We start from the raw sequence: 21058 nt of genomic DNA, 5'->3' as shown, positions 1-21058 counted from the left end.
TTTTATTACAAATAGGAAAAACATGTGGCAAATTATCAATGACCGCAAATTGGTAACAATCCCATGACACTCCGACAATAAGATGATAGCTAGAATATAAAAATTAAAATTTCCAATAACATCTCAATACATTAGTAAATAACAAGTGGCATATTGTAATGGAACCAAAACTCCTAGTCGTATGTAAACCACATCCAATGACCCATCGCACTCCACTAGGAAAGAATAAATAAATTAAAGTTTCTAATAACAAAAAAATGAAAGGCACCATACATGTGGGATCATAGCAAAGTAAAAAATCTTTGGATGCTAAGCAAACACTTTAGCTTTATTGGAGGAACTAAACAAGAAGAGCAATAAGAAATATCATAAAAATAAAATCAAACAAAGAATGCATTCCGACTCTAATGTGTTCAATGTATTTCTTCATGTAAAATGGCCAATATAACAATCATAAGTTTGCTTTGTTGTGTTATCTAATCTTTCTCTTCTCTAAAAGAAAACCATATCAAATGATTAAGTTTCATACATTTCAATGTTTGACATGTTCGTGCATAAAACCTTGGATTCAGTGGGTGTATGCTATTCCCCTCCAAACATAATCTTTAAATTATATGATTCCAAACAAGTCTACTAGCGAACTTAGCCAAACAATACAAGCAACAAGAAATCCTTCCAGCATAATGTAGATAAAATCAAAACTTTTGTTGCAAAAATTATTTAAAAGCCACCATGTCTATAACAAATCTCCGAGTTAATTGTTTTTCATTTATTATAAAAGGGGAATGAAACACAAGTCAATTCAAGAATGGTTATTTTACTTGGTGATCAACATGAGAGCTATCACAAAGGACTTTCAGTCTTTGCTACAAGTACTTCAATCTGTCTTCCTAAAAGATACCAAAAAGTACAAAACATAAATCACTACTTTGTCACTTCATATTAATTTCAACAAATCTCAGTAACGAAAAAAAGATTGATAGCAAAATTTTGACCATAAAATAAAGAGACAACCAAAGATACCTTCTACATAGGACTGAAGTTCTAACTTTTACATATAAAGGACTCAAAGAAATCTAAAAGTTCTTATCACGTACATTTTAATAGGTTGGAATGATGATGAGATTACAACAATGGCGAAATTGGAATGACAACAAGATGGATCAGTTTCGATTTTCCAGGAGGAAGAGAGAAGAGAGATTGGAGAGGCATTAGGGCTTTTTAAGGACATTTTTAGACGTTCGGGTTTCCCAAACTATAAACCTGAAATCTGAGCCTGAAAAAAACTGGAACGGATCGGGTTTCTCTCCAAAATTTGAAATTTTTAAATTTTCATTGCTCCAAGTTTTTTTGCCACAAAAACAACAACCTTAATTTGAGAGCAATGTGGTCTCAAACCCATCTGCCTGTTCTTGGGCCATCTACCCGCAGCCCAGATTCCAGCCCGTATCTCCTTTCACTCGCTGCGGCCTTATATATTTATTGGCGCATCCATGGTAAGCCGTTGAGCTCCGCGGCTGTCAAGCTCACATAACCAACACACATGAGGAAGCACAATGCCTTCTCCTCTCTGATTCTTTTCCTCCTCGTTTTCACAATCATGGTCCAAATTCTCGAGATCTTTCAATCTGTGGAAGCAAAGAGACGGGTCCACATCTCCGACGACCTCGACGATGTTGTCGACGAGGAGGAGGACGAAGGGTGGAAGGAATGGGGGAAGAAAAAAACTGGTTCTACGGAGTTCGATCCCCCGCCGGACTTTAAAGGTATGGATCCTTCTGAATTCCAGGATGAGATGTTGAAAAGGCAATTCGGCCCTGTCTTCGGTTTTGTCAAGCTTCGCTTGGGCGTCCCGCGCACAGAGGTGATATGATTGTCGGTTACCCAGTTTTTTATTTTTAAAATTTTTTGGTCTTTTGATGTGAATATGATAGATTGCGAAGCTTTATGTTTAAAGGGTTTGTAGGCAATGGTGCAATACTCGATCTTTTCAGTCCCCTGTTTCTCAATTCTTTATTGTTTAACCGAATCTTAAGCTTTTCTTTTGCCTTGCATTTTTTAGTTCAAATTTCAGAGGTTTAAGTTGCCTCTACTTTCTAATTTTACTTTTTCGTTCCGTTTACAGTTTGTAGAACTTAGTAATGGATTTCTAGAATTTTCTTCATGTGTATTGCTGAGCAGTGCATTGCTCTGTCACTGATTGCAACGGTCCTTCAATATGAATTTCGAGAACCCCTTCCATTGATCCTGATCTGGAAAACAGTAGTCGGCCGACTTTGAATATGCAAGTTCTCTCAGGACGTTTTAGCACCTGATTGGGGACTAAAATGTGTTTCTATTTTTCAATTCATTGTATGCTTTGTGGCTTCTCTTCATGTTCATGTTCATGTTCATGTGATGCGTTCTGGACTTCTATCTTAATTGAGTTTTCAGACAATGGTGCATTATTTTTTGCTTTTGATCGATCTTTTGAATCCCCTGGTTTGCATTTCTATTTATAGTTCAACTGAATTTTAAGCTTTTCTTTTTCCCTTGTGTTGGATTTAGTAGATAATGTAGTAGATAACCAGTGCAAGAGAGAGAGAGAGAGAGAAACTAAAGATGAAGTGGAGAGGGAGAAGAAGAACGGGAGAAGAAGAGTGAGGGAGAAAAGAAGAGAGAAACTGAGATTGAGAGATAAGGAAGGAAGGAGGATTAGGTTAAGTGACGTCCTAATCCTCCCCCTCAATGTATTTATATTAATTAGAGAAACATAATAACATCATTACCCTTTACCCTAAGAAGGGAGAAAAAGGAACAAAAAATCAAAAGGTTAATTGCATCATGCCACTATACTTCGATCTTAACTTCCAACACCTTGCATTGTTAAGTTCAAATTTCAGGGGTCAGGTGGCCTCTATTCTGTAATTTTTTTGTTTTTCTTTCCTGTTTATGATTTCTAGCTTTGTAATGAATTTGTAGAATTTTGTTCATGTGTATTGCGAAGCATTGCATTGCTCTTTATCTAGTCACAAAAGTCCTTAAATATGAATTTGTAGGTCCCTTTTTGTCGATGCCGATCCAGAATACAAGGCCGAACAAATATGCCAGGGCTTAATTGTGTCTTTTAGGATGTTTGAGCTCCTGAATTGGAGATAAATGTTTTTTTTTTAAAATCATTTTATGCTTTGTGCTTCTAGATATTTTTATTATCTAGCGATGTTGCACATAATGTATCGCATTTATTCAGAATATTTTTTTTTTATGCCTTAACATAGTGGAATAGTTTTATCTATTATCAGTGGCGTGCAATCTTTTTATTTAATTTTAGTATTTGTGTATTTATTTAATATGCCTTCAACATGAGCAGAAGGACATACCTGAGATAGCTTCAAGATGGGCAAAGGTTCTTAGGACTGCATCAATGGAGGCTCATTTTTCTGGTATTGATCTCTATACAATCATGTTCAACATGGAAAACGGACAGGACATAGAAGAGGTTTGACTCCATTCCATTTGTAGTATCATACAATTTTATAAAGATTGTCACTTTATTTAACTGGCTTTTAAATGACATATAGAAGCTGGAATTTGATTCATAAATTTACAAAGTGATTTTACATATTTTTTTCTCATTTTCTTCTCTGGAATGGGTTTCTTGTTCTCTTTTTACTTGTATCTGTAACTGATTTTGAATTATAAACAGTCAAAAATGAAAGAAAAGGAACCAAAATATATCTTTGGGTATGGTTGACCAGTGAAATCATGCAGTCTTTAGTTTATGTTCATAGAAAGCATAAAAGTGCAATTGAAGCCATCAAAGTTCTCATTCATTTTCTTGTTTTAGTTATCAATTCAAAACCTAGTTGTACTCATTTGTTGTGTTCTCCTTTCATTAGTTCAAAAACTTCATCTTGAGCCAACCTGAAGCTTATGAAATCAAGATAGGTGACCATATATTCCGTAGACCTGGAGATCCTCCACTGGAGGAGGTTATTGAAATGCTACAGAAACAGAAAAGTGAAGCTGATGATGAGGTAGAAACTGTGGAAGAGCCAAAGCGTCAAAATGATGAGCTCTGAAGTTCTGGTAATGCTGGTAATGCTCTCCCTTATCCTTCAGCATTAACAGTTTGGTACTCTGGATACTGTGGAAGTGGTTGAATGTAATGTGTAGGTTTCCATTTTCACATGTATTTGGTAATTTCGATGTGGTCTTGGATACGGCTAAGAGTGCTTCCTGCACTTTTAATTCTATGTCGTGATTCTATGTACACACATATTTGCAATTGTTTATTTATGGTTCCCGAATAGGTCATTATTGGATTATCTGGGAGTGATTAGTTGAGTAAATCTCTTTTGAAAATTGAAGCAGATTAAGCATAGAAATTATTAACGTTTTCTAATCTGTCTGGTCGGTATGCAGCTGGAAGATTGGGGGAAAAGAAATATGAGTATGTGAGTTACCAGCTGAAGTCACCTTGTCTTACTCTGTAGTTGACATTAGGTAGACAATCTCTAATTTCCTGTTGTATGTTTAGCATTTTTCTGTTCCCTGGAGACTGTAGAACTGCAGCATGTAATAGTGCAGTACTTTCTGGAAGGTTTACTCTTTGCATGAAGAAGGTGTGGTGTAAATCTCATGGATATGCTCCTTAAATTTATGCTCATTCAAATGTCTTTCATAGAATTATAGTTTGCATTCAATATTACCAATTTATGCTTCTAATTTTGCAACTGACAGGCATTCATTATGTAAGATGGAAAATTTTATGCTTGAATACTCTTTTATTTAATCTTGGAGCGAGTGGGAAGTTTTTTGATTGAGCTGCATGCTCAGAATGATAATTCTTTCTGTACCTTGGTTCAGTACTTGAACTAAATATTCTCAAAAGAGTTTAAGCTCATTGTTTTCACTACCCCTGAATATTCTCCAGCTTTCTCAGACATCCTTTGTGTTTCTCTATGTAGAAACACAAATAATTGGACAAATCACATTGCAATGTATGGTACTTTTTTAAAATTATTTGTAATGGATACATAGGATCACTGAATGGAATGAGTATCTTCCTTGTGCTAGTGGCAGTGGCATTTCTTTTCTATCTAGTCAAACAGCTGAACTCCTAGATATTTCTGTTTCAGGAGAGTGAAAGATTTTGAGAGTAAGGTAGCTCCAAATGAAAGTACAAGTGACCACAATCCATAAAAAAATGGAGAGCTCTTGGACAAGAATCACCTTGTAAATGTAAATCCATCCAAATTGGAAGAATTGTGACTTAAAATTAACTCCAGTACTTGATGAACTTTACAGAACTAAAAAGCGATTGTGGAAGACTACTTCAGTTTACTGCTGAAATCAGAAAGCTCTAGCAGGTGAATCCTGTGAGTGTGGTATCCCCACTTTCCTGCCCAAACGATATGGCTCACAGTTTTAAAGAAGAAGAGCATTGGGATTGAAAAAGGAACTGTCACAAATTCTTTAGCCATACAAAAGGGAAAGAGATTAAGAAAGAAAAGTTTACCAAGATACAAATTCGATCCATTTAATTCAGACTCTTTGAAGACATTCTTTAATGTTGCTAGTCGATCTTCAACAAAGATGCTCATAAAACAAGTCCAAATAGGGTTTTCTGACAATCTCGTACATCATCTTCATGGGTGCATCTCTAAAATCAGTGAGAAAATCAAACATCTCTTAAGGAAGTTAATACCCTAACCTAATTAATCCCAACCAAGACTTGGTGAAGCACTTGAAGGAATACACTGTAAGGCATGAACGGAAACCTGGAAGAAACTACAGAAGACTGTCGAATAGATGGTATCTGAATCTTCAGCAGCAGTCTCACGAGAAATATATTTTCGTAACCAGTTCCTACCACAGGCAGGACCTGTCATAGAAAAAGACTGACACTACCTCTTAACCATTTGGCTTTTTTTTTTTTTTTTTTTTTATCATAATGAACCAAATCAGAATATCCAGTATTACTGGCTAATTCATATTCTCTATGACTACTTCCGGAGAGAGCATCTTACTAAGCCAAAGTCATTTGCATGGGGTATTAAGTCTCGGCATCACCAGAGATTAGAGAAAGAGTTAGGATTTGAAAATGATATGGATGAAGATGAAGCTGAAAGACTTAAAAAAGCATAACAATGGAGTCGGCAAAAGATAGAGAGAGATAAAGAGGATAAATTATAAAAGAGAGCCTTAGTCAACGTACAGCCTAAAAAAGTTTTATCTTTTTACTTTAATTTGATAAATATCTTTAAATTGTGTTGATTACTTGAAATTTGAATGGAAAAAAAAAAAAAAAAAAACTCCAGGGATCGGTCTACCCCCTTAATACTTGCTTGACAAATAGAAAGACAATTGAGCCGTCATTTCATTCTTGAGTTTTTTATCTTTCGCTTTGCTTTTTGGAATATATGATATAATTAGAGTGTCATTGATGTAATTAGTTTATATTTTTTGTATATTCTTCACTCTTAATAGGGTGAAGGGTATAAATATAATATTGATATTTTTATCATTTATAAATAGAATTTAAGGGGAAAAGTTTGGACTAAGTTCATTATCCTATTCTTCCTCTTCTATTCTCCAAATTTATCGCTCTTCCTCTTGTTCACCTAAAACTTTCTCCCCACAACTCTTCTTCTTCTTCTCACCCCTTAATCCTCTTTTATAAATAATAAAAGTACCAACATGACAAATATACCCTTCACCCTAGTAAGAGAGAAAAGAGACAAAAAACATGAAATAATCACATCAATGACACTAATTACATCATATATTCCAACAAATGCTCACTAACTTCTCTATGTGAAGTTTGGTGGGGTATTTATAACTTTCCCAAGCCAAACTAGTAATTTTTTACCAATTTGAAAAAAAGTTATTGTTGGTCCAAAAAAGTTAAGTTGATAGATACCAAGGGATAATCGAAAAATCTGAATTCTCTTTGGCTATGCTATACAAGTATGATCGATTAGTGAACTTCCTATGATTGATCATGCTTTTATATCCTTCACTGGCAAAATTTTGTTTGATCGATCAATCTAGTAAGAAGATTGATCATTGCATTTAAATTCTGCTTGTTGGAGAGTATTGACCGATCAATCCAAATAGGATGATCGATCATGCTTTATAGTCTTGGCATGTACATTTTTGGATGATCGATCATTGGAAGAGATTGATCAATCATTCTAATGCCAATTCAACTAAATTGACTTTTAATGACTAAATCTAAGTGCTCTAACATGTTTGAAAAGATATTTATGATGTTTCAAAACATGTGTAGATGCAATGTATATCCTAAACTTCCATGTACACAATTGTACTTTAAAGAAAGGAGTTAGGATATCTCTCTTATATTTTGACTGAGTTTTGACATACGTCAATGACACTTAAAATCTAGTCTTCTCATCATATTTTTTTCATGGGTACTTCTTCAAGAGATGTCCTTCTATGTTTCTTGAGGTCTTGTATAAGTTTGATCATTTTGAAGTTTTAGACCTTGAGATGCATTGTCTCTTAAAGGTAGAATATCTAAAATACTTTAGTTTGTAAATTGTCATCTCTAATAACGTTTGTTATCTTCAAAATCAATAAGGGAGTCAACCTAAGGTCAACAAAGTATACACGATTTTTAGGTGGTTCACAATCTTTTTATGAATTGCTTGTCCAACTCCAAGATGTTTTAGTACCTTCAGGCTTCACTAAGTTTCGATTGACTTACGACATCTACAACAAGTTACCTCTAAGACCAATAATAATGTTGCTCTCATAGAGACTTATACCACTCAATTGACCAAATAACCAATTAAGAATAACACACCCTCACTTAGATTATAACAACTAACTAGGCACACTAACTTAGACCCACAAAGTAATTTTCTAGCAAATCACTAGGCTACACAAATCAAGACCCACACAAGGATTTTCAACAAATCACTAGGCACAGTAGTCCAGACCTACAAAGGTATTTTTAGCTTCACTTGCCTACACAAGGTCTTACAGTTCACACAATAGAAAATTCAATTTACCAACCCCCTATACCTCAACCATTACAACTTTTGTCAAATTCTTTGGCGAGTAAACAATCTTGCCTACTCAAGGCTTGACCCAAATTATAAGGAATTACTTGCTTAAAATATAATCCAATGTAAATTGCCTCTTAATAGGCTGATTTTACTATAAAAAAACAAACAAATAGGTATACCGATTCTAAGTACCTACTAATGTAATCAACAACTTAAAATAAAATTTGCGTTAAAGTTTTAACTTAAAATATTAATTCACCTCCCGTCTTGAGATGCTATCTGGGCCAACAATTGGTATCAAAACATGCCAAACTTTAAAATCAAATTTTCAATTGATCTTCTTAATTGAGTTTAGTCGCATCGCAAGTAGCCATTATGTTCTAACAAGGGGCATACTCTACCAAATATAATTAGTCTATCTCAAAGTATGAGCATATAAATACTTGGATTTTTAATCTTATCCCCAAAAGTCAATGTTTTGTAAGAACCCCTTCAAATGCCCCAATAAAACATCATATGAATATGTGAGATATGATATGAAAAATGAAGAAGGCAACAACACGGATTTGAGTGGTAGTTAATCACATAAATACTCACAATGCTGAATCAAGTTTGATCATAAAAACTCTTGATCCATGCTCAAAAAATAAAGATCTAATTATTAAATCAATATTTTAAAGGATAAACACCGAAATACCTAAGTTAATGAAGAAAACCTTCAAACTTGGCTGCCTTTAAAAACTTGAAGGGGGCTAATACTTCTCAAAATGAGTGTGAGGCCAGGGAGTCTTGTTTTTCATTGTGGCAAGGAGAGAGTTTCGTTTGGGTGAATGTTGGTTAAATAGCATGATTTCCAATGTTCAATAAGCTAGCCATTATGAATAGATAAGACAATTTTTGCACTTTTATAAAAGAAGAAAAAATCAGGTCCAAAAATTATGAAAAATAATTAATTAATCATATTTTTAGCATTGAACATTTGGTAGGTTACTTACAATATTTTGAGACATACAACTTCTAGATCTAGGTGTGACATTTTGAAAATTTGAATTTTTGTAGAGAATGCTCAACTTATTTCCATGTGGTTGACTCCTTTTGGTTTACATAGCATGTTTCTATGAGCAAATGTAGTCAGCTTCACTCATGTGGCCGACTGGTTTTCTTTTTTTTGCCAACTTTAGCTAGTAATTGTGGTCAATTGCTTTTCTTTTTCTGCCAGATTCAGCTAGTAATTGTGGTCGATTGCTTTAGAGTGGTCGACTACTTCTCATCTACTATTTCTTCATGTAGTTGAATATCTTTCTTTATTTTTTCTTTATGCCATCGACTACTTTTCTTCCTTGTATCTCATATAGTAGACTATTTTTCAAAATGTAGTCAACTACTTTCCTTGTGGTCGACTGTTTTTCTTCTTTGTATCTCATGTAGTAGACTACTTTTCAAAATATAGTGGAATACTTTCCTAGTGTTCAACTACTTGTCTTCTACGTATTTTAAGTAGTTGATTCCTCTTTTCTTTATCCTATAACATGGGATCGACTCCATCCTTGGGGTTTGATTCCTTTTACTGTTCTTACTTCTTTGGGCTGGCTATTTGTTTCTTTTTCTTGTTGGGTCAAACGGTGTTATTAGACTGCTTACATGGTGTGCTTTTTGACGTGAGCTACTTGTTTCCTTCTTGTGTCGAGTACAATAAATTTCATTTTGGGGCTTTTTGAGCTGCACAATATACTTTAATACATATTCTTAATAACTTAAGTATTTGTTATCATCAAAACTATCTCAATGGGAGTCTTAAGACCGACATCTCAACAGAATGAGGACCCAACAATGTGAATTTTTGTTTCTTCAACTAGAGTAAGGAATCTTTAAACCAGAATTGGTATCAGGTGTGGTATTACTGTTCAATCTGCTCAATAATATTTAAAAAATTCATTTATGCATTCAAAATATTTTTCTGCCTAGTACTTATAGGCACTTCCTTATACTTGTATCATGTTTTACTGCAATGGAAAAACCTTTTACTTATTTTTTCTTAAAATTTTTAAAGGTTATATTGTGGTCTTATTTATATTGGGCAATTTCTCCTTTAGTCAAAACTAATATAAATCCTCTTATTAGTCACGAGAGGTTTCAATCTGCCCACAATTTTTAAGGAAGTGAGTTGAAGCGAAGAGCATGTAAAAGCAACCAATATAGTGATTATACCAACTAGATTTTTATCCCTGAATTTGGAAGGTCCATGCTTGGGTCAACATTTCCAAACCCATAAAATAAATTGATCAAGTTTGAATCAATCTGTTCAAGAACTAGTTTAAATCGACCTTACTAGAATCCGACCCATTGCATCATACGTCATGTAAACTATAGAGTATAGATCAAAATTAGACATCATTATATTAGTTACAAAAAATTATTGTGGGTAATTATATTTATTTTCTTTCAAAAAATTATAATATTCTTTTATAATGCTATTATTTGTATTTTTATTATTGCCATTTTTGAATTATTTTTTCACAATTGATAAGCACTCTTGAAAAATGCAAATCATTTCTTACATTCCTTGGCTTATATTGCCTAATTGGAAAGAGAAAATTTTTGTGCTTAAGGAACAAGAAAAAAAATTATAGATTACATTACAAATAATTCTCTCAAGAAAATGGAAAATGATAGACAACAAAAAAATTTCATTTATGGGTAACCATGGAATGTTCGTAGAAAATAAAAATATACAAATCTCCTATTAAAAAGATGTGATTTATTTTTAATTAATCACTCTTGAGTCTAAATTAAAATCAAATTAAAAAATAAGAAAATATTTCGATTGATGTTTGTTAATTTGGCTGTTGAGTAGTTCACGAAGCTCAAAGACGGTTTAGCCCTTGCTTGCGCATTCAACCACGTGATTGTAGACGGAAAGGGCATGTGGCACTTCTTGACCGCATGGGCGGTGATCTGCCATGGGGCCGACAAAATCTCTCTTCTGCCCTTCCATGATTGTACGCTAGCACGTGACACGCGCGTGATGCTGGATGTCCCGGACGCCCTCATTATAGGCGATGACTCGGTTTCACTGGAGCCGCCGCTGCCAGAACGTATATTTTGATTCTCCGACGTGGCGGTTGACTCCATCAAGTCAGCGGTGAACATTAATCGGCCGGAGGGAACCCCACAGTTCTCCTCCTTCTAGTGTCTCAGTGCCCACATATGGCGGGCCATTACCCGCGCTTGTGGCCTCAAGCCTGATGAATTCACTGTCTTTACCGTCATCATCGACTATCGAAAACGGGTCTCCCCGCCCATGCCCGAAACCTACTTCGGCAACCTCATCCAGAGTATAGTCACCGTGTGGTGGTTTTTATCAAATCCTCTAATGGTATCAGAGCATGCGTTTTACCCTGTCTCTGCTGCCCTTGAGCAATTTTAGATTCTTTTTGCTCTCGGAAATCTTGCCGAAGTTATCTCTTGCCGTTCACCGAGCTTTGTTGCTCAATTTTTTTCTTTGCTGTAGTGCTGCTGATCGTTACATCGTTCGCTGCTTGATGACATCGTTGTTTGCTGTCGATCGCTGTTCACCATTTACTATCGCCGTTTGCCGTCGTTAGTCCTTCGTTTGCCGTCGCCTTCAAGAATCAGCACCATTTGCCATTGCAGTCTGCTGTCGATCGTTGTTCATTACATCGTTCACCGTTTGTGGGTTTCTTCTCCACTGGCTTCTTCTCGGCCTTCGGCGCTATCCTACCGTCTTCTCGCTTTAGTCTTTACAAAAGACTTCCATTGCACCTCCTGGTGAGTCATCTGCTCCATCGAGCAAACAGAGAAAAGTCAAAAGTAAAAAAAAAATTGCTCTGCGTTTCCTGTGGCTTCTGAATCTTCTTCTCATCTTCTTGTTTTAACACTTTAATCCACATGATCACCATCAAGCTTTCTTCCTCTAATTATCTTCTCTGGAAAAGCCAATTTCTTCCTCTCCTTAAGAGTCAAGAACTGTTAGCCTACGTCGATGGTACTCTTGTCCCGCCACCTCATTTTGAACCAGCCACCTCTACCACACTCAACCCCAAATTTCTGGCATGGAAATCAGCCGATCAACGACTTCTTAGTTTACTTGTCTTCTCTCTCACCGAGGAAGCCATGGCTGCTGTTGTTGGCCTCTTCACTGCCCGCGATGTCAGGGTTGTGTTGGAGAATACCTTCAGCCATCATTTGAAAGCCCGTAAATTGCGACTCAAGGATGATTTGCAACTAATGAAACGCGGCACCAAACCAGTTGCTGAGTACGCTCGTACCTTTAAAGCCCTTTGTGACCAGCTTCATGCCATTGGTAGACCTATCGAGGACATTGACAAAGTGCATTGGTTCCTTCGTGGTCTTGGCGCCGATTTTTCCAGTTTTTCTACCGCTCAGATGGTTCTCACCACTCTCCCTTGTTTTGTAGATTTAGTTTCTAAAGCAGAAAGTTTTGAGTTGTTCCAGCACTCCCTTGAGCCTTGTGCCACCACTGCGGCGTTCACAACCACTAATCGCAGACATACCAATACCCATGGAACTTCCTCTACTTCCCGTGGTAATCAGCGAGTCGTTCTCATTCCCACGGCCACAACTCTTCCAACCGAGGGCGCACCCACTCTGGTCAGGGTCGTCGTCCACCCTACCGCCAAATTTGTCGCATGGAGGGCCATTATGTTGACCGCTGCAATCAGCGGTATGCTCGGACTGATTCCTCGGCTAATCTTGTCGAAGCCTTCAGAACATCTTGTTCTCTCTCTGGATTCGAGGTTGTTGACTGGTTTTTGGACACAAGGGCTTCGACCCATATGACCACTGATCCATCTACTTTGGATCAGTCCAAAAATTACATGGGTAGGGACTCTGTGATCGTAGGAAATGGTGCATATCTACTTATTACCCACACTGGTACTTTTTCTCCTGTTCCAAATATTCACTTATTAGATGTCTTGGTTGTCCCTCATCTCACTAAAAAATTTCTTTCAATTAGTAAATTAACGTATGATTTCCCTCTCTCCATTTCATTTACTAATACTTTTTTCACTATCTAAAATCATCAAACAAGAAGAGTGGTGGCAACCGGTAAAAGATATGGAGGGTTTTATGTGTTGGAGCGCGACAACTCTGCTTTTCTTTCTGTCCTTATAAATAAATCTCTATGTGCTTCATATGATTTATAGCATGCTCGTCCTGGTCATGTGAATCACTATGTTATTTCATTTTTAAATAAAAAAGGACATCTTTGTCTTACGTCTTTATTGTCTTCTCCCTCACTATGTAGGACTTGCCAACTTGCTAAAAATCATCATTTGCCTTATTCTCGAAATGAACACAGGTCGTCTCATGTGTTAGATCTTATTCATTGCGATCTTTGGGGTCCTTCCCTTGTCAAATCAAATTCGGGTTTTCTCTATTATGTAATTTTTATTGATGATTATTCCCGATTCACTTGGCTTGATCCTATGAAATTTAAATTTGATTTCTTTGATATTTTTCTTCAATTTCAAAAATTTAAATCCTCTGAGGGTGGATGCAACAACAAGTTCGATGGGATGGTTTATTTGTATATAGGGAGGGAAGGAGGGAAGAGCGTGGACGTGGATGTGAGCTTGGTGACGGAAGCGATGGAGAAGCTGGAGAAGGATACTGGGTTTCTGGTGATCTAGTTAAACGCACTTGGTGGAGACGTAATAAAATGCAAATAAGAGAAGTGTTTTGTATATGATTACCCAAATAAGAGAAATATAACTTTATAATTTTAAACTCCACCATATGTAAGTGCAAGAAACAAAATCTCTCTTTATATAAAGGATAATGGATGACTTAATTTAAGGAATGATTAGGCAAAAAATAATTATATAGTTTAATAATACTATTCACATTTTTATGATTTTTATATTATATTTTTAAATTTTTTTATTTTCCCATTTATTTACTACTTTACCAAGTTGTTTATGAATAATGAGGTAAATGAATTAAAACTGAAAACCACATCACCCATTTTGAAATATATTAAATGAGTGATATAATAGATTCTAAACAGCTGGAATAGGTAACAAAATGTCCCTTTCTTAGATCAAATCTGTAACCCAATCATCCTGATGCTACATCTTTTTTTTTTTACATGTGTAGTAAGAATCAAATAAATTCAACAAATATTAACTCCAATTGTTATTAGTAAACAAGGTAGCATTTAGAGGACTCCTACATGGAACTCAGTTTTCCAAACATTCAAACTATTTTTGGATAATAAATGGAAATAAAGTTTTTTTAATACTTTGGGCAATTTAGACTTAGGGTTATATTATTTTGACAATTTTCCCAAACTTTCCCCTTCCTTTCCTTCTACTTTATTGGTGGACATCACTAATTTAAAAAAGGATAGAAGGAAGGTCCCTTCACTTGCCTCACCTCTCATTGCCCTTATGAACAAGAGGTAGGTTTAGTGCATCCCCTTCCCGATTACTATGTACCCTTACCTCCTTCTTAACAAGAGAGAGAAAAAAAGAATTAGAGCATCCCCTTCCTCACCACCACCTTGTTTATACTAGGACACTCACATTAAGCTAACTTGACTTGAACTTGCAAGTTAAGTCCAAATGATGACCTGAAGTGGTAGTGCCAAATGCTCATATACATTGCATAAAAGAGTCTTTTTTTGGAAGAGAAGTCAAATTGAGTTTCTTTAGAAGAAGTGGAGAGGCAATGTCTTTCATCTAAGTTAATGACAAAGGGTTCTTTGTGAGAGAGCTCTATATAGGATGTGGAGTTACAATATTTATATTATAATGTCACTACAATGAATACAACTTTTGCCAACAATTTTTTTCGTAGGCGAAAGTTCAAATTTCATTGGCAAAACTTATGCCAGCGAAAAATTCATTGGGACAGTTCTATGTCTTGTTTATGCTATAGACTTTTTTCTAGCGAAATAAGAAAATTTTCTAGATAGTTTGAATACTAAGATGTCGAATTTGTAAAAGCACTAGCATAGAATTTGAACTATGCTAGAGTAGTTCTTGTTCGCCGGCATAGAGTTTGAGCTTTGCCAATGAAATGGGGATATTCATTGGCATAGATTGTGAATTATGTCTGTAAAATAGGAACTTCACTAGCATAGATTTTGAACTATGCCAACGAATTGCTAATCTTGCTTGTATAGGGTTCGAATTATGCCAACGAATTTCCCTATTTGTTGCCATGTTTAATTCTTCTTCCAACAATTTAGAATTTGGATGGTAGAAGGTATTAATTAATTCTTTTAATTTTAATAATTTTAATAATGTTTCCATGTTTTGCTGTATTTAGATGAAAAATAATAATAATATGAAAAAATACAAAAAATTATTATAATCAAATTTATTATAATACATTAAAATTGTAAAAATTACAAAAAATACAACTAAAAACTAATGCAAAAACTGTATAAAAAGTTTCAAAATTTGAGGGCGGGTCTGGGGAGTATCCAAAAAGAGTTCAATCACTCTTTAGTTACACGGTGAGACTCTTGATTCTCACGATGTACATCCTTCAACTTCTCTAGAGTTTGCTTCAACTCCTCTTCATTCTAACTCAAAGTTGCCCAAGTCTAACACCACTCGTCCTCGAGATGCATGCAAGAAGAAGATGGTTGAGGTATCTTGGGTATAGGTGGTTGACCAACCTCCTGTGCTTCTAGCACTATCCGTTGCATGTCTTCTTGTTGTCAATAACAAGACAAATTTATAATAATGCATTTTGAATTGAATAAAGTATGTAAAAGATACAAAATTTTTAAATTTTTGTAGTTATATACTGCACTTTGGACCCTTTAGTCCACCTATACTGTGCTTGATGGGTGATCCTAAATTGCTCGATCTCAAAGTAGTTTTCACTCTATAAATTTGAAAAGACAGGCATAAATTTATTAGATTAATTAGATTAATTATAAAATTTTTAAAAACGTCAATCTCCTTTAGGATGCGTTAAAAGACTTTGATCTCATGATATGTCAAACATTTTTTTTCTAACATTTTCCTCATTCACATGGGAATGTCTCTGCAATAGAATTAAACATTATAAAAATAAAAAAAACCATTAAAACTTCTAAGAAATTTTTTACAAATCCAATTACTTGGAACCTAGCTTCCTCAAATATATTGAGACACAACCACCGACAATCCTTTAGGGAAAGTGCTATCAAATGACCCCTCATTTTCTTATATCAAGTGTGTTAAAAAAATTAATTGAGGAATTTAGGATATTTACCTTGATAAATAGGTATCCAGCCAATAACTGATCATCAGTGTAGGCTTGAACTTCTCAACCCTCACATCCATGTGGTTGCTATGAATGTGATCTAACCAATAATGAAAGAAGGGAGGATGGAACTAATGTGGACGTGGATGGATATGATGTGAATGGATGTGTCATGGATGGAGAAGATGTGGAGGCATCTATATTGTACCGAAAGTTATATGCAAAATAAATAAACTACAAAAAATGTGATAAATATAAAACAACTTTCAAGTTGTCTTATGTATGTTGGGTCTCACAGACTTGATAGTCCTCAAGTGGATTAACTTCATGCATCTCCAAAGCTATCACACTATCCTTGGATGGTGCAAGATGGGGGAGTAGTAGCCTAAGTGGATGAGATGAGGAGGCATCATATGAGATGATATGCAAATTATTTTATATAATATCAACAATGCTAAATGACATGGAAGACTTTAATTTAAAGATTGCACTATTGTCATTTCCTTCGTTCATCTTCTCCTTTTTCTTGTTCTTCTTCCTCATACTCGTCTTCTTCCTTGTCTTCATTGTCTTCATTCTCTACCATGTGAATTGGCACACTTGAACAATCAGGTGGAACGTCTAACCTTGCCAAGTGCCCAACTTCGTTGTCTACCTCAACAACATGAAGATTATCACTTAATACCTCTTGTTGGAAAACTTTTGCTTCATTAGATGTGATTAACGGTTTCTTTAATACACCATACACTTTTCTTATACAGATTTCTAGGCTACACGACAAGAACCAATATGTTTTGGATCATCCACGAAACAAATCTGTTTGACTTAAAAAGCCAATGTGAAAGGCTCATTATTGCACTATGTTTGTGATGTGTTAATATTGGTAATTGAATTACATGTTTAATACCTTGTCTACTATTGCGTACAACAAACCACTTGCACTTGAGCACATAAACTAAATTATTTTCTAGGGACTATAGTTCGATTATATCAGTTACAACCCCACAATAGTCAAAATAATTGTCCTTGTAGGATTCTTTTATAATGATACTACTATTTTGGGTCCTACAATATGCCTCAAGTTGATCGGTGTGGATATGCATGTCATTAAGAATACAACTTGAGTAGCTGTTGTTTGATAAGGGACCAATACCAAGACAATAGATATCATTGTTTAATTCGAGCTGGTCACAAACCACTAAATTTGGACATATAATCAATTAGATGACATTAGTGAGGTTACATAATAAAATAGTTATGTTGGAAGATGGACCCAAACCCAAAAGACTAAGGAAGGACCACATGTCCAAGTATGTTAGAAGATAGGTGTTTGGAATTAGACGCCCTAATTCCAAATCAACAAGAGCAACAATAATAATAATAGAAGAAGAAAAGAGAAAACATGAAAATACAACAAGATTTATACAGGTTCACCTCAAGGTGAGACTATGTCCTATCTTTCGCCATTACTGTAATCTACTATGAAGATGAAATAGTTTACAAGAGAAACCGCATACACTTACAGGTGTTTTTCTATAACCTCTCTTGGGCTGCAACTCAATATCCTTCTCCTATAGTAAAACCCTAATAGCAGCGTCCCAAATATAAAGAGAAAACTAGGGCAACCACAATACAAGAGTGAAATCCCCAAACTGCCCTTAATGAAACAACAATCAATATATCATGGACCTTCTCAAGTTTTGGCTTCATCCCATGATTGAGACCTAATTCCGACTCCCTTGAATCTTCTCAAGTGCTAATATTCCATCCTCAAGAACCGATCTAGTGAAGTGATAATGCACCTGTATGTGCTTTATCCTGGCATGATACACAAGGTTCTTTGCTAAATGAATAGCACTCTGACTGTCACAATACAACACATTCTTCCCATGCTTGAGACCTAATGTTCCAAGAAAGACTACAACCATACCATCTCTTTGCAGGCTTCGATCATGTCAACATTTTCTACCTCAATAGTGGAAAGAACAACTATCTTTTGCAACTTAGAGACCCAGTTAACTGCTATGCCACCCAATGTGTATAAATATCCAGTGGTACTCTTCCTGCCATCAATGTCTCCAACCATGTCAGCATCTATATAACCCTGTAATCCTATGTCTAACTTTCTAAAACATAAGGTTGAGTTTGCAGTGCCTCTCAAATACCTAAGAATCCACTTCATTACTTCCCAATATTGTTTACCATGATTACTCATATATCTACTCATAACTCTCATTGCATGAGCTAGTCTGGTCTAGTGCCCACCATGGCATACATGAGACTGCCAATAGCAGAAGCATAAGGCACAATAGCCATGTTGGCACACTCCTACTCCGTAGAAGGTGATTGCTCCTTAGATAGCCTAAAGTGACTAGACAAAGGAGTACTCAGTGGCTTTGCATCATTCATGTTAAATCTGCTTAACACCTTCTTCACGTATTCTTCTTGTAATAGTTTCAAGACATCAGTATCCCAAGTAATCCTCATCCCAAGGATTTATTTTACAACACTCAAATCCTTCATTGCAAACTTCTTGGACAACTCCCTTTTCAACTTATCTATTTCCTCTTTGCAAGCACCTGCTACCAACATGTCATCAACATATATAGTAGAAGGATGTAAGAGTCATCAAATTTCTTCACATAAAAATAATGATCCACCTGACACCTCAAAAAACAATTACTACTCATAAAAGTGTCAAACTTCTTATACCATTGTCTTGGAGCCTGTTGAAGACCATACGAGCTTTTTTGAAGTTTGCACACCATTTTCTCCTTTCCCTGTGCTTTGAAACCCTGTGGCTGCATCATATAAATTTCTTCCTCCAAATCACCATGAAGAAAGCCTATCTTTACATCCAAATGCTCTAAGTGCAAGTCTTCATTTGCCACTAGTTCAAATATTATTCTAATAGTAGTCAGTTTCACTATTGGAGAAAAAATCTCAACGAGTCAATGCATTCTTTTTTATTGAAAGCCCTTTACAACCAGTCTTGCTTTGTACCACTTGCTGCCATTATGTTCGTCTTTGATTTGGTAAACCCATTTATTCTGCAAGGCCTTCTTCCTCTTTGGTAACTTGGTCAATGGCCATATCTGATTGGATAATAGTGAATCCATCTCATCCCTCTTGGCCAACTCCTATTTGATTGATTCATCAACTTGCACGACTTCCTCATAACTCTCTGGTTCACCTTTATCAGTCAACGAAATATAATTTAGTGCATGGGAGTACCTCTGTAGTGGTCTGCTAGTTCTGACAGATCTTCTGAGTTCAGTCACAGGAATGTTCTGATTTACTTTTGGGTGTGTGTGTTAAGCACCTAGCCAATACTACCCAAAAGACCGGCCTGTTAGGAGCGGAAGACATAGGTACTTAACCCAGGACCATAACATCACACCCCGCCCGCCCGAGCCGACGAGCACGGCGGCATTAACACAGCAACGCGACCGGGTCAGGGGTCACGCCAGGGGCTTGCGGTCCACCTACGCACGCGGCCGCTGGGACTCGAAGTCAGGACGTAGCGCCTGCTCTGATACCAAATGTTAAGCACCTAGCCAATACTACCCAACAGACCGGCCTGTTAGGAGCGGAAGACATAGGTACTTAACCCAGGACCATAACAGTGTGTTTTCCTGGTCTTCTTAAGCAATATTCTCCATCTTAATAAATGGAAGATCTCTCAAGTGAATCACTTCAAACTTCTTGGCTTCATCACTTATGCTCTCAGACTCTATTCTCAGCCTGCCTTTATATAAGGCACCTTCATTGAAGATCATGTCCTTGCTCCTGATAACCTTAGACTTTCGTCATTCCAGAAGCAACAACCAAACTCGGTGCCACGATAGCCAATAAAGAAACATATCTTAGATTTAGTATCAAGTTTACTTCTAACAAAAAAATTAGTGTGAATATAAGAAACACAACCAAAAAACTTTTAAGAAGGAAAGGTTTACCTCTTTGCCGCTTCAAACCTCTTCTGGCATTTTGCAATCCAGTGGTGTTGAAGGACCTCTGTGATCAAATACACAGCGGTGCTAATAGCCTCAGACCAGAACATCTTTGGCAATCTCGCATGTAATCTCATGCTCCTAGCATGCTCATTCAAAGTCCCGTTCATCCTTTCAGCCACACCATTCTATTGAGGTTTCCAGGAATGGTCTTCTTCATCTTGATTCCATTGTTAGCTCAATACCACTTGAAATTATCATCTATATATTCTCCCCAATTATTTGACTGCAAGAACTTCACCTTCAAACCTGTCTCATTTTCAACCATTGCTCTCCATCTCTTGAAGGTATCAAAGACATCAAATTGTGGTTTTAGGAAATAAACCCATACCTTTTTGCTTACATCATCAATAAATGTGAAATAGTAATTTGAACCACCAAGGGAGGTAACAGTTGAAGGCCTCCACACATTAGTGTGAACCAACTCCAATTTTGGTGTCTTTTGCTCCTTTCTAGCCATATAAAAGCTAACTCTTTTTTGCTTGCCAAAAATACAGCCTTCACACAAACTGTTGTTTACAGTTTTCAACCCTACTAGTTTCCCTTTGGATTGAAACACTTTCATTCCCTTCTCACTCATGTGACCAAGCCTATAATGCCACAAATCAGAATCAGTAATAGCATCAACAACTACAACCGTGTCTTTGTAACTGGAAATGATGTAAAGAGTTCTAGTTTTAACTTCTTGTGCAATAACCATGGCTTTCTTAGTGACTTTCTAGGCAACACAATTAAAAATCACATTATGACCTTCATCATCAAGCTGTCATACTGAGATTAGATTAC

The 21058-nt window shown here is 36.0% G+C and overlaps 1 protein-coding gene across 2 annotated transcripts; it reads left to right on the top strand.

Annotated features, from left to right (window-relative positions):
- Positions 1-1523: 1523 nt before the first annotated feature.
- Positions 1524-5418, top strand: LOC137938952 (uncharacterized). Of its 2 annotated transcripts, none has more exons than XM_068784078.1 (4): positions 1524-1864; positions 3350-3478; positions 3879-4077; positions 5121-5418. In XM_068784078.1, exons 1-3 carry the CDS (start codon positions 1544-1546, stop codon positions 4059-4061), a joined length of 633 nt encoding a protein of 210 aa, XP_068640179.1. In that variant the 5' UTR covers positions 1524-1543; the 3' UTR covers positions 4062-4077; positions 5121-5418. The 2 variants fall into 2 exon arrangements, with proteins under 2 accessions (XP_068640179.1, XP_068640178.1); XM_068784077.1 differs by lacking the exon at positions 5121-5418 and adding an exon at positions 4405-4668.
- Positions 5419-21058: the final 15640 nt, after the last annotated feature.

This window comes from Aristolochia californica, unplaced genomic scaffold, assembly GCF_029961685.1.
Source record: "Aristolochia californica isolate CCGP_79_NKW_82.1479 unplaced genomic scaffold, dmAriCali1.0.hap1 SCAF_8, whole genome shotgun sequence".
Classification (NCBI taxonomy): Eukaryota; Viridiplantae; Streptophyta; class Magnoliopsida; order Piperales; family Aristolochiaceae; genus Aristolochia; species Aristolochia californica.
Note: the sequence above shows the minus strand (reverse complement) of the source record. Positions and strands in the feature narration are given on the sequence as shown.